The sequence below is a fragment of the Pan troglodytes genome, chromosome 7, assembly GCF_028858775.2.
Source record: "Pan troglodytes isolate AG18354 chromosome 7, NHGRI_mPanTro3-v2.0_pri, whole genome shotgun sequence".
Classification (NCBI taxonomy): Eukaryota; Metazoa; Chordata; class Mammalia; order Primates; family Hominidae; genus Pan; species Pan troglodytes.
In genome coordinates this window covers 135684772-135699438 of record NC_072405.2, presented here as the reverse complement: position 1 = coordinate 135699438, position 14667 = coordinate 135684772, and the positions used below count along the sequence as shown (strand labels likewise).

Genomic DNA, 14667 nt, shown 5'->3' with positions numbered 1-14667 from the left:
GGTGCTGTTAAAGGAATTCAGTTTTAAAAGGGAAACAGAGCATAAAACTTTGGAAAATTTGCAGCCTGACAATGGAATAGAAAAGAGAATCCTGTTTTCTGAGGACAAATTCAAGCCAGCTGCAGAAATTTGCATAAGTAACAAGGAGCCAAATGTTAATCACCAAGACAATGGGGAAAATGTCTCCAGGGCATGTCAGAGACCTTTGGGGCAGCCCCTCCCATCACAGGCCCAGAGGTTTTGAAGGAAAAAAATGGTTTCATGGGCTGGGTCCAGGGTCCCTCTGCTGTGTGCAGTCTAGGGACTAGATGCCATGTCCCAGCTGGGCTGCTACTTCAGAGGGTGGAAGCCCCGAGCCTCGGCAGCTTCCACATGATGTTGAGCCTGCATGTGCACGGAAGTCAAGAATTGCGGCTTGGGAACCTCCGCCTAGATTTCAGAGGATGTACGGAAATGCCTGGATGCCCAGGCAGAAGTTTGCTGCAGGGGTGGGGCCCTCATGGAGAACCTCTGCTAGGACAGTATGGAAGGAAAATGTGGGGTCAGAGCCCCCACACAGTCCCTACTGGGGCACTGCCTAGTGGAGCTGTGAGAAGAGGGCCACCATCCTTCAACCCCCAGAATGGTGGCACCATGTGCCTGGAAAAGCTGCAGACACTCAATGCCAGCCCATGAAAGCAGCCAGAAGGGGGGCTACACCCTGCAAGCCCACAGGGGTGGAGCTGCCCAAGGCCATGGGAGACTACTTGCACCTGTTTGACCTGGAGTCAAAGGTCATTTTGGACCTTTAAGATTTGACTGCCCCACTGGATTTCAGACTTGCATAGGCCCTGTAGCCCCTTTGTTTTAGGCAATTTCTCCCATTTGGAATGGCTGTATTTATCCAATACCCGTACCCTCATTGTATCTAGGAAGTAACTAGCTTACTTTTGATTTCACAGACTCATAAGCAGAAGGGACTTCCCTTGTATCAGATGAGACTTTGGACTGTGGACTTTTGAGTTAATGCTGAAATCAGTTAAGACTTTGGGGGACTGTTGAGAAGGCATAATTGGTTTTGAAATGTGAGGACATGAAATTTGGGAGGGGCCAGGTGGAATGATATGGTTTGGCTGTGTCCCCACCCAAATCTTATCATGAATTGTAACTCCTAAAATTCTCAGACGTCATTGGGGGAACCCAGTGGGAGGTGACTGAATTATGGGGGTGGGTCTTTTTTTTTTTTGAGACAGAGCTCTATTGCCCAGGCTGGAGTGCAGTGGCATGATCTTGGCTCACTGCAACCTCTGCCTCCCAGGTTCAAGCAATTTTCATATGTCAGCCTCCTGAGTAGCTGGGATTACAGGCTCACACCAAGGCTAATTTTTGCATTTTTAGTAGAGACAGGGTTTCACCATGTTGGCAAGGCTGGTCTTGAACTCCTGACCTCGTGATCTGCCCACCTCGGCCTCCCAAAGTGCTGAGATTACAGGCTTGAGCCACTGTGCCCAGCCAATTTTGTATTTTTAGTAGAGATGAGGTTTTGCCATGTTGGCCAAATTGGTCTTGAACTCCTGACCTCAGATGATCCACCCACCTTGGCCTCCCAAAGTGCTGAAATTACAGGTGTGAGCCACTGTGCCCGGCCTTATTTCTTTTTTAATAGAGATGAGGTCTTGCCATCTTGCCCAGGCTGGTCTCAAACTCCTGGGCTCGAGTGATCCTCCTGCATAGGCCTCCATTTTAATTAGACTTTTTGTACACACACACACACACACACACACACACTTATTTACAAAAGCTTTGGTTCTAAATGTGGGCTTCGAATATATTTTCATTTTCTAAATTATGTCAATAGGGAGGAGGAGAGTATGGAGTTAAGAATCGAGATTTTAGGACTGGGCTCTCCAGATTCTGGTCCCAGCTCAGCCATTTCCTAGTTCCATCTCTGACTTTCCATGGGTGACTTCGCTTCTCTGTGCCTACTTTTCCTTATCTGTAAGAACTGTCCTTCTCTCACTGGGCTATGAAGATTATGGAGTTAATATAATGTAAAGCACTTAGAATAGCACCTGGTATACAGTAAGTAAGTACTCAATAAATGTTAGCTATTATTAGCTATTCTTGGTTTTCCAGTGCCATCAGGGTATGCTTCAAATTTGGTTTAATTAAATAGTAAGGTTGATAAAAGGTTGCTAATGGAGACAATAGATTGGTGCTCATCACACAATTAGAATATAATTGAAGACATTCAATTTAAAGACCCTGCTGGTGTCAGTCCATAGACTCTCAGGGGTCACAGGACATTAGGGAGCATCTTGTTGATTAGAGACATTAGAGAGCATCTTGTTGAACACCTTCACTTTATGGCTGAAGACACCAACATCCAGAGGGATGAAGTCACTTGCAGTGAGCCATCTAGAAAAACAGAGAGCAGCTGGAATGTGGTTACTGTTGATGGTACTTTAGGCTCTTGGAGGGCTGCAGCAAAGTATTCATTATAGGCATCAATCATCACTGCAATGCACTGATTAGCCAGTCACTGGAGCATTCTATTCCATTCAGAATGACAATAAAAGCATTTATATGTTTGGAACTGTCAATATACAATGTAAATACAAGAAAGTAAACTGACTTTGCTTTATAACCGAATGCTATTATTTACTATACTCATAGAAAATGCCTCGCAATAGGGGTGTTTTTATATGTTTCAATTTCAAATATCACTTGAAAGACATTCTTTTTTTTTTTTTTTTTTTTTTTTTTTGAGATAGAGTCTTGCTCTGTCGCCCAGGCTGGAGTGCAGTGGTGCGATCTCGGCTCACTGCAACCTCCGCCTCCTGGGTTCAAGTGATTCTCCTGCCTCAGCCTCCTGAGTAGCTAGAATTACAGGTGCGCACCACCACACCTGGCTAATTTTTGGATTTTTGGTAGAGACGGAGTTTCACCATGTTGCCCCGGCTGGTCTTGAACTCCTGACCTCAAGTGATCTGCCCACGTCGGCTTCCCAAAGTGCTGGGATTACAGGCATGAGCCACTGCACCTGGCTGAAAGACATTCTTTAGTCAAAACTATTATAAAAATCAGTCTGATGTCCTTGAAATGGAAAAGCCTGCACCTCTGAAACAATCCATACATCAGGAGGCATGCAGGGAGGACACTGCAGATGATCAAAGTTTTATTTAACATTATAGAACACTTAAAAATAAACAATATGATTGCATTTCTGTTGTGTAACTTTGAAAAATGTTTTCAAGCACACATAAAAGCAACAAGTTTTACCCCCAACAAGTATGCTATGCAGCCAGTCCCTAACTGCTGGGGTCAGCACTGCTCTCAACAGACGGCTGGGGTAGGAGGTAGGCTGCTGGTGTCCCTGCAGGCAGGTGGCTTTTCCTACTCAGAATGACGATGTCTTTTCTTGTTATGGTTCTCAATTGCCCTTCTAAGTGCTTCATCCTGGATAAGATCTGACTTTCTTATATCCGTGTGGCTACAGCCAATTTGAGGGCAACTGTGAGAAAGAAAGAACATCAAGTCAGTCCCCTTTACTGCCTTAAGCAGAAACTTCTTTTATACTCAAGTGTTTAAGTAAGGCATTTTACTGAAAAAGGAAAAGTGTCAAAATCAGGACCAAGCTGTGCTCATTCATTTATTCACTGAGTCCCTACCTGAGCCAGGCCCTGTCTGGGTGCTGGGAACACAAGCGATACGTGAGTAGTGCCTGCCTTATCATGAGCTAACTTTCTTTTTTTTTTCTGAGACGGAGTCTGGAGTGCAGTGGCACGATCTTGGCTCACTGCAACCTCCGCCTCCTGGGTTCACACCATTCTCCTGCCTCAGCCTCCCCAGTAGCTGGGACTACAGGCACCCGCCACCACGCCCGGCTAATTTTTGGTATTTTTAATAGAGTCAGGGTTTCACCGTGTTAGCCAGGATGGTCTCGATCTCCTGACCTCGTGATCCACCCGCCTCGGCCTCCCAAAGTGCTGGGATTACAGGCATGAACCACCGCGCCCAGCCTATGAGCTATCTTTCTAATGAGGAAGACAGGCAACCACTAGGGAACCAAATAAATGCTTGCTGCAAGTTCAGGTCACCTTATGGGCTATGAGGGCAACAAAGCAGGGTCAGGGAGAGAGAGTGCTGGGGCCACGGCTTCACTGGCTGGACTCAGGGCATGCCTCACCGAACACATCTTATCTTGGGCAGGACCCAGAATGAAGCGTGGGAACAAGTCTGCATGTGGTCTGGGCTGAGGCAGTAGCAAGTGCAGTGCTGAGGACGTTCCAGCTTGGTGCCCTGGAGTGACAGCAAGCTCTATGTGGCTGCAGCGACCCAGGCAAGAGGGAGAGCAGTTGGAAGTGAGGTCAGTGCGCCAATGGGGCTTTGGAGTTTATTTAATTTAATTAATTAATTTATTTTGAGATGGAGTCTCACTCTTTCACCCAGGCTGGGGTGCAGTGGCGTGATCTCAGCTCACTGCAACTTCCGCCTCCTGGGTTCAAGCAATTCTCCTGCATCAGCCTCCTGAGTAGCTGGGATTACAGGCGCCTGCCACCATGCCTGGCTAATTTTGTGTATTTTTAGTAGAGATGGGGTTTCACCATGTTGGCCAGGCTGGTCTCGAACTCCTGACCTCAAGTGATCCACCTGCCTCGGCCTCCCAAAGTGCTGGGATTACAGGCATGAGCCACCGTGCCTGGACTTGGATTTTATTTTAAATATGAAGACAAAACACTGGAAGGTTTTGAGATGGGTGAGGAGTGTGTTTGGTTTACATCTGGAAAATGTTACTGTGGCTGCTTATGGAGAACACAAAGCAGGGAGGTAAGAGAAGGGCAGGGAAAATAGCATAGGGGATCCTGCAGGGTGCAGGAGAGAGGTGAGGGCAGCTCGGCTGAGGGTGGTATGGCGATCAGCTTCAGGACATGCTTGACCATAGAACCTATAGGACTTGCCGATGGAGCGGCTGTGGAGCATAAGCGAAAGGGAAGAAGCGAGCTTCATCTGGGTAGATCAGTGACTGGTAGTCACCTTCATCACAGTGGGAAATGATGGGGCAAAACAGGCTGCAGCACAGAACCACAGTCCTGGTTGGTATCTGTTTCCTCTGGAATGGACGCCCAGTAGCCCTCCCAGAAGAGAGACTGAGTGGGCTACTGGGACTCAGTGGAAAGGCTGCAGCTAAAGACATCAGTGTGAGTCACCCAGAAAGGGGTGGAAACAAGCCACGGCTCTGCTTCGATGTGGTCTTCTCTGAGGGCAGTGGGCTGGATGAAATCACCTATTTCTTCTCAAAGAATCTGGTTCTCAAAGTGAACCAAATTTTGGTAGATTAGAGGCCCAATGTTTGGAGTCAAGCTAACCTAGGTCTGAATTTTCTCTCTACCACCTACTTGCTAGTTATGAGACCACAGGCAATTCACAATAACCTTCTTGAGCCTCCCTTGCCTCTGAGTTAAAATGGGGAGAGAACCCTTATTTCCCAAGGTGACAGTCAATACTGTTAATTCCCTCCCAGATCCCCTGTGCTCAATAATGTTAACTCCCTTCCAGATCCCCTGTGACTATCATGTGTTCCCTCATCATCATTCTTCCAAGAAGTTTTAAAGTTCTGGATCTATTTCTATCTTGCATATATCCCACACAGGCATGCACCCATTCATGCATTAATTGACTTCTAGGGATCAGCCCTATGCTAGGTTCTAAGCATGCAACTGTGAAATACAAATACATGGTTCCTGCCCACACAGAGCTCTGGCCCAGTGATCTGAGACAGCTCTCCATAAAGCACAGGATATTAAGACCAAAAACAACAAATGTGCAAACCACAGTAAAGATGCAAACCAGAAGGAAAGAAAGTTGGTTATGGGAGCTCCAATTTGTCTAGTGGTAGGAAGCCCAACAGTCCAGCATGAACGAAAGTATTTCTTGGCCCTGATCTGTGGATCAAGGAGTTTTTACATTAGAGGGGTATTAATCAATGAAATATAATATGCTTAATACAGTATTTATTTTTAAAATATTAAAATATGGCCAGGCGTGGTGGCTCACACCTGTAATTTCAGCACTTTGGGAGGCCAAGGCAGGTGGATCACATGAGGTCAGGAGTTTGAGACCAGCCTGGCCAACATGGCGAAACCTCATCTTTACTAAAAATACAAAAATTAGCCAGGCGTGGTGGCGCATGCCTGTAATCCCAGCTACTCGTGAGGCTGAGGCAGGAGAATCACTTGAACCCAGGAGGTGAGGGTTGCAGTGAGCCGAGATTGCACCATTGCACTCCAGCCTGGGCAACAGAGCAAGACTCTGTCTCAAAACAAAACAAACAAAAAAAAGTGCCCTACATACTCAGGTACATGATGTGTGAAATCATAATTACAGAAAGGCAATTATATGAAAGAGGATCAGGGTGATTTGGCCCAGGTATGCATCATTTTGATGATTTGGCTTTGCATTAGGGCAAGGCTGGAGAAATGTTTTACACTACTTTAAAAATCTGTATTTTTTTCCCAGCCTGTCCCCCTACGCTGTGAAGTCTCAAAGCGAATTCTCCTTCCTTTCTTCCTTCCTTCCTGCCTTCCTTCCTTCCCTCCCTCCCCACCCTCCTCTCTTCTCCTTCCTCCTCCTCTCTTCTCCTTCCTTCCTTCTTTCCTTCCCTCCCCCTCCTCCTTTCTCCTTCCTTCCCTCCCTCCTCCCCTCCCTCCCTCCTCTCCCTCCCTCCCTCCCTCCCTCTCTCTCTCTCTTTCTTTCTTTCTCTCCTCTTTCCTCTTTCTTTTTTTGACAGGGTCTCATTCTGTCACCCAGGCTGGAGTGGCACTATCTCTGCTTACTGTGACCTCTGCCTCCCAGGCTCAAGCAATCCTCCCACCTCAGCCTCCTGAGTAGCTGGGCCCACAGGCGCATACCATCACGCCTGGCTAATTTTTAAAAAATTTTTGGTAGAGACAGAGCTTCACCATGTTTCCCAGGCTGGTCCTGAACTCCTGAGCTCAAGTGATCCACCTGCCTTGGCCTCCCAAAGCGCTGGGATTACAGGCATGAGCCACCGTGCCTGGTGAATTATGTCTGTAAGTATGAAAATAAGCAGCTAAGATCATGAAGAGGATACAGACACTTTTGTGACTAGAAAAGCCAAGTATCATAACTTTGGCTTCCATGACATTGAAATGCAACTCCAAGTAGGTTGCTGGGATGACCCTCCCTTAAAACATAACCCTGAATATCTGCTTTGGACTGCCTGGCCTTGGTCTCTTCCATTCTACCCAGCAAAGGCCTTAACTCTCATAGCCAGACAGTGAATAAGCAGTGGAGAGGGAAGTGGAGAGTGAGGTGGGGAGGACTTCCTGATGACATCATGGTTTTAGTCAGTGCATGAGAGCATGCTGAGAATGTCTGATGGACTTAACCACACACTCAGCTGCAGAGCAGGCGCCCACCTTCACTTCAGTGGGATGGATCCCAGGGTGAGCCATGTCAAACAAGGTCTGAACTCACTGAGGAGATAGACTCTGATGGCAGAGGCATGAACCAAATAGCCCTCCCAAGGGGAGCTGGATGGCCTACTGACAGAATTGCAGGCTCAAGAGTGAGAAAGACCTGGGCTTAAACCCCCGGCTGTGTCACTCTGGGTAAGTGACTAAATTCTCTGTGCCTCAGTTTTTCCCTTTAAGAACATGAAGGCAGAGGACAAGCCTGTCCAATAAGGCTGAGAAATAAGCAGGCTGATGTGTGTCAAGGACTGGGGAGTTCACTTCAGGTCCTGCCGTGCACCAGTCCCTGCCCTAGTCCACAGCTTCCGCTCTCAAGAAGCTCGTGGAGAGGAGCCAGCTGCACCGACAATGTTGGCATGACATGGGGTGCTAACGACATTTTGTCCAGCATGAATAAGGGCTCAGGGAAGACTTCCTGGAGGCGAGGTTGATGCTGGAACTGGGAAGGACCTTGTTTCTCCTTCATCTCCAATAAACACAAGTTTTTAAAGCAGAAAGGATAAGAGAAGGCCATCATGCCACAGTGCTGAATCAGGGCATGCCTCCTCTGGAGAAACAACTGTCTCCGTAAGCATTCGGCATTAATCCCACGACATCTTGGTGAGCGAGTTCAGTGTGGCAATACCCGATCTTCAGCTGCCGCATCATCGCTGTGCAGGAGTCAGCCCTTCAGGCCTCGCAGGAGCGGCTGGGTCCCCACCTCCAGGCACTACCCGGGCAGAGCATTTCGCTGCAGCACAGGGCAAACACAAAGGTGACTGCTGAGCAAAAGGAACCGGGTCTTGGGGTCCCACAGAGCTGTGGGGAACCTTGGCCTCTGCAAATGCTCAAGAGTACATGATTCTGGGAGTTCCTGGATCTGGGTCCCAAGAATTCCAAGGTTTAGTCTACAAGCTATAGACAGAAGGTCTATAGAGACCTCTGGAAATCTGAGTGGGAGGGATTCCTGTCATACCTCAACACAGACAGTAATTCTATCTTACAACCCCTGAGTCAAATAATGTGTCACTAAGCAGCACGGGGAGTGATAACAACTCTATCAGCCTTGGTCTTAACAACCCTACAGCTATTTGTTTAGCGCTCTTTGCTCCCAAAAGAGCTTTCAACTAAGTGCTTTTGCTACTCTTCTGCCAAGAAATGTGCTGGTCCAGACCTAGAATGGAATTCCCTACCATTTCTTTGGCCCCTGAAATGCTGTGAGATGCTGATGTTATTTCCACTTTACAGATGAGGAAACTGAGGCAGAAAGGTTGAATGGCTTGTTGGTAAGTGTTGAAACAGGAATTCCAAGCACAAAGCTGGAGTTCTGCTGTCGAATGACCCATTCCTATTCAATTTCATTTTATTCTACATGCTCTTAAATATGACTTTTAAAAATATGTTTCCTGTTCTCAAACAAAAAAGCAAAAAAGTGACTGTGGTCAAGTTAGAAATATTAATATATGAAAATCATAAGGTTGGGAGGCCAAGGTGGGCAGATCACTTGAGGCCAGGAGTTCGAGACCAGCCTGGACAACATGGTGAAACCCTGTCTCTACTAAAAGTACAAAAATTAGCCAGGTGTGATGGCATGTGCCTGTAATCACAGCTACTTGGGAGGCTGAGGCACGAGAATTGCTTGAACCTGGGAGGCAGAGGTTGTACTCCAGCCTGGGAGACAGAGTGAGACTCTGTCTCAAAAAAAAAAAGGAAAAGAAAAAAGAAAAGAAAAAAAAAAAAAGGAAATCATAAGGCAGCTTTATTTTTAAGAGAATAAATAGGCTTATTGTTAACAGATATATTTTAGGAAATTATTCTAACTACCGTGCTTGGCTGGGGCTAAAGTCTCAACAATATTATTCTGACTCAAGCCAGTGCAGAGAGGCCTTCCCAGGGCCTGAAGCTTGCACAGTAAAATTCAGGCAGTGCCCAGAACACAATGGACCTGGAACTCCAGTCTAAAAAAACAAACAACTAGAACAATCTAGGAGGAAGAAATGAGACAATGTGTCATGGACATTTCTAAACAAAGCGAACCCAGAAATACTCATCACTCTAATGTGCATCATGGGAAATGATACGACTTCATGCTTCATCAGAAACTTCTGGAGTTGGTTTCAAGAAGGCCCTGAGTTCTAATCTACTGCTGCCCAAATGCACCTGGCCTTCAGAACCCTGCCCACCCCGCCCAAAAGTTCCCATGAGCCTCCACTCCTTATCACTCTTCCTGGCTCCTGGCTATATTTTAGACTGCTTTTTTAGGGGTCTTCTTCCACTGATTGATCCTTTCATTGGTCAACAAAGTGTTTTTTGAGGGTTGGCACCACGGTGCTAAGGCATCACAGTGAGCAGAACGAAGTCGGGCTCTGGCCTTGTGGAGATCACAGGCGAGGCGCGGGTCCTGCCTTGCTGGCTCTCTGCTGGTGAATGCATTTGTTCCAGAGCTGCATCTGTGACGGTACTTGAGCGGGTTGACTCGTCTACACTGATAACCTCCCAATCCACATCGATAGTTCTGAGTCCTCCCCTGACTGCAAAACTCACATTTGCTGCACTTCCTGGACACTTCCACGGGGCTGTATTGCTGGGACCTTGCATTTAGGATGACCTGAGCTGAGTCTATCACAATCCTCCAATAAGAGTGTTCCTCTCTCATGCCTTCTCTGGAGGCTAATGAGCAAATGACAGTATTAGACACCCAGATGAGAAATGTCAGCCACCCCTCGCTGCTTCTTCCTTTCTCTTACATTCAGTCAGTCGTCAAATGTCGTTAACTGTACCTCCACAATCACTCTTGTATCTCTATACTCTAATTTTCTATAACTTAAACCACTGTAAGAGCATCCTAACTGACTTTTTTTTTGCCTCATGCCTCCTTAATCCATCTCTGCATTGCTATTGGAGTAACTTCCTAAACTCCAGGTTGGCTCATCTTACTCCTTTAAAACTGTCCTCGTCTCCCATGCCTATAGAGCAATGGTGGAAAAAAACGAAGAGGATGTTGATAGTGGCTCAAGTTTGAAGATGATGATGGGATAATTTTACTGAGCCCTACTGTGTACCAGCTACTTTAAGTACTTTGCATGTATCTTATTTAAATTTCAAATATGCCAATGAGGTGATTACAACAATTGTCATTCATTTATGGATAAGGAAACTAATGAAAGCATGCCATGGCCGGGCGCGATGGCTCATGCCTGTAATCCCAACACTTTGGGAGGCCGAAGCGGGCGGATCACCTGAGCTTGGGAGTTTGAGACCAGCCTGGCCAACATGGAGAAACCCCATCTCTACTAAAAATACAAAATTAGCTGGGCGTGGTGGTGCATGCCTGTAATACCAGCTATTCAGGAGGCTGAGGCAGGAGAATCACTTGAACCTGGGAGACGGAGGTGGCGGTAAGCTGAGATCACGCCATTGCACTCCAGCCTGGGCAAAAAGAGGGAAACTCAGTCTCAAAAAAAAAAAAAAAAAAAAAAAAAAGAGAAAGCAAGAAAGCATGCCATTTAACAACCCAGAATCCTCCCTCTTTTTTTTTTTTTTTTTTTTTTTTTTTGGAGACAGAGTATCACTCTGTGACCCAGGCTGGGTGCAGTGGCATGATCTCGGCTCACTGCAAGCTCCGCCTCCCGGGTTCATGCCATTCTCCTGCCTCAGCCTCCCCAGTAGCTGGGACTGCAGGCGCCTGCCACCACGCCCGGCTAATTTTTTTTTTATTTTTAGTAGAGTCGGGGTTTCACCGTGTTAGCCAGGATGGTCTCTATCTCCTGACCTCGTGATCCACCCGCCTCGGCCTCCCAAAGTGCTGGAATTACAGGTGTGAGCCACCGCACCTGGCCGAAATCTGACATTTCAACTGTTAACTCAAAAACTCAAAACAGATCAAAATGTACTAAGAATGTCTACATTTTGCAACCATTAGGCAGCAAAGCCACTATTCTTCTAGAATACATAGGATAAGTTATTTGCCTGAATGACCATCAAGATATCTTTAGTCTCCAATATATTATCTCTAAGTCCACACCCAGATGAGGAGTGCTGGGGAATTCCAATTCTAGGTCTGGACCAGCAAATTTCTGGGCAATGGAGAAGCAAGCCACACATCAAAGGGACTGTTATCAGAAGTCAATTGAGAACTAGTCACACCTGCAATTCCATTCCTGCAACAAATCCATGATAAGAGCACAAGAAATGCCAAACGAAGTCAATGCCAGTCAGTCTGGCTAACTCAGGATTCTATGTTATTACAGGAACAGAGCATGGTCCGCCGTGGTCATGGGAGAAAGGGAAGGAAGGTGAGATATATATATGTGTGTGTGTGTATATTATATATAAAGATAAATAATATATGATATACATATAAAACAATATATAACATATATATTATGTATATTTATAAAGATTCTGCAAAACTTCCAATTAAAAAAATAATTTATCATTCATGAGTTAGCCATGAATTTACCTAAACCTTTTTTTTTTTTTGAGACAGAGTCTAGCTCTGTTGCCCAGGTTGGAATGCAGTGGCACAATCTCGGCTCACTGCAACCTCTGCCTCCTGGGTTCAAGAGATTCTCCTGCCTCAGCCTCCCGAGTAGCTGGGATTACAGGCACCTGCCACCAAGCCTGGCTAATTTTTGTATTTTTAGTAGAGATGGGGTTTCACCATGTTGGCCAGGCTGGTCTCGAACTCCTGACCTCAGGTGATCTGCCCACCTCGGCTTCCCAAAGTGCTAGGATTACAGGCATGAGCCACCCTGCCTGGCCTTATTCTGTTTTGAAGGTGAGGTTGAAGTTCCCTCAGCTTCTTCCTGAACAGATTACTAATTTTTCCCTCATGTATTGTTTTTCCAGAAAGCCCACTTCCATGTTTACAGTATTCGGGAGGTGAACGGAATTTAGAAGAGACATTGAAGTGCCTCTTCCTCTAGCGTGAACACGCCACCTCTGAGTAACTACCACTAGGGAAGGCTCCACTTCCTTCCCTGCGTCCACTCACTAGGCCTTTTTCTTCCGCTTTTGCCTGGACTCAATCATGCGAACAATGGCGTCCTCTTCATAGGTGTGGCCACACACTTTATTTTTCACTGGCTTCTTCATTTCCTCCTGTAATCAAGGAGATGTTGGGCTTTCAGGAATGATAATGATCAACTTCCAGTAGCTGTTTCGTCCTAGTCCTGAGCTTTCTATGTTTAACTTCCCATTCTCATGGCTTTACATAATTACTAGGCTTTAGATAAGGAAATGCAGGGAATCCAGTGGCAGTACTGTCACTTGGCCTGTAGGCCATGACTTTAGTCCCGGATCCTTCAGGGCATGATTGACTGACAGCTCTCTCCAGCCCAAGAACCTTCCGTGGATACTCTTCAACCCCCAGCACTTTTCTTTACTCCCTCCTTAACTCCCTAAGTGAAATCAAACCAGAAAGCAAACAGGAACCTTTCTGCCTCTGTGAAGTGAATCGTGTTTCTTTCAGGGGAAGTAGGAGGAAGCGGTACCTTTGTAATGGGGCAGGTGAAGTTGGTCTGACTTTGGGTCACAATTATATCTTCATCCACTCCTTCTGTTCCGTCAGCTTCTCTGTCAGCTTGAAGACCACCTAGAGGAAAATGGAGAGCTGATAAGCCTCTCTGGTCTAACGTCAAAGAAAAGGAAGGAATGGAAGGAAGGGAGGTGAAGAGTTTCTGGGGGAGCATTTGCTGTTGGCCCCCATGTAAGGACTGGATGCATAGAAACTCTTCTGCTTTTCAGAGAACACTACGGGGTACCTCATTCTGACTATTTTTGATAAGGAAACTGAGGCTCAGAGCAGTTAAAAAAAATCTTTTTTAAAGTTATAGAGAAAGTGACCAAGGGTGTGGCTTCAGAGTCAGAGAACCGACCTGGTGATCTCTTTCTTGTCCAGTGGTGAGACGCTGGGCTAGCAAGGTGCCCTTTTTTAAAGCCTCTGCTTTACAGCCTTGTGGCAAAGATTAAAAGAGATGAAGAATGTGGTATGCTTTGCACAGCTCATGGTACAAAGCAATAATCAATAAACAGTCATTACAATTAGGTAGTGCAGGGCTTCTCAAACTTTTTAGTTATAGGTATGAACTCTTTTAAGCTTTTTCTATGTGGGTTATATTTATCAATATTTACCATATTAGACATTAAGATTGAGGAATTTAAAATTCATTAAAAAATAACAATAAGGCCGGTTGCGGTGGCTCACGCCTTTAATCCCAGCACTTTGGGAGGCTGAGGTGGGCGGATCACGAGGTCAAGAGATTGAGACCATCCTGGCCAACATGGTGAAACCCCATCTCTACCAAAACTACAAAAATTAGCTGGGCATGGTGGCATGTGCCTGTAGTCCCAGCTATTTGGGAGGCTAGGGCAGGAGAATCGCTTGAACCCAGAAGTTGGAGGTTGCAGTGGGCCAAGATCCTGCCATTTCATTCCAGTCTGGTGACAGAGCGAGACTCTGTCTCAAAAAAAAAAACCAAAAAATTAAAAATAACAGTAATAATCCCACTACATGTTACCATAAACATTTTAAAAGTTAAAATTATATTTCCAGAACACCCCCCCCATACACACAGACATACATAATGAGAACAATGGCATTGTTTTCCATTTTTATAAATATCTTGAATGTCTGGCTTCATAGCAGCCAGTTGGATTTGGATATCTGCGTATGCATTCAATCTGTCACAATATCACATATCCTGTAGTGTCTGGGAAAATTCACTCATGAAAAGAATGAGAGTGAAACAGGCAGATGAGATCATACTATTATTATAAAGACAGTTTTGACCTTATGGACACTCTGAAAGACCCTTGGAGCACCCTAGAGATCCCTGGCCTGCACTTTGAGAACTGCTGAGTGATAGTGACAGGACTGGCTTTGAACAGAGCATGAGCTGTTTCTGAAACTGATGTTCTTTGCGTTACATCCCATTGGCCCCCAACTGAAAAACCAAACCAAACCAAACCAAACCAAAAACAGATGACAGACAACATTTGAATGGGATGATGGGAGTATCTCACATGAAAGCCATTCTCTCTGAAGAAAAGATACTTGTAATTTTGCACAGAAGTTAAAGATCAATAGCTTTTTTTTTTTTTTTTTTTTTTTGAGATGGAGTCTCGCTCTGTCACCCAGGCTGGAGTGCAATGGCGCGATCTTGGCTCACTGCAACCTCCGCCTCCCAGGTTCAAGTGATTCTCCTGCCTC

The 14667-nt window shown here is 45.9% G+C and overlaps 1 protein-coding gene across 16 annotated transcripts in view; it reads right to left on the bottom strand.

Annotated features, from left to right (window-relative positions):
• Positions 1–3140: 3140 nt before the first annotated feature.
• Positions 3141–14667, bottom strand: part of NSMCE2 (NSE2 (MMS21) homolog, SMC5-SMC6 complex SUMO ligase) — a 274405-nt gene continuing 262878 nt past the window's right edge. For 7 of the 16 annotated variants that reach the window (XM_024345273.3, XM_001152705.8, XM_063816567.1 and 4 more), the window contains 3 exons: positions 12950–13050; positions 12451–12557; positions 3141–3493 (listed from right to left, as the gene is read on the bottom strand). In XM_024345273.3, the coding sequence (XP_024201041.1) occupies positions 3376–3493; positions 12451–12557; positions 12950–13050 (326 nt within the window). In that variant the 3' untranslated portion in view covers positions 3141–3375. Of the gene's footprint in view, positions 3494–6764; positions 8206–9889; positions 10125–12450; positions 12558–12949; positions 13051–14667 lie in introns of those variants that run through there. The other 9 variants (XM_016959846.4, XM_016959845.4, XM_016959850.4 and 6 more) reach the window with 3 other exon arrangements.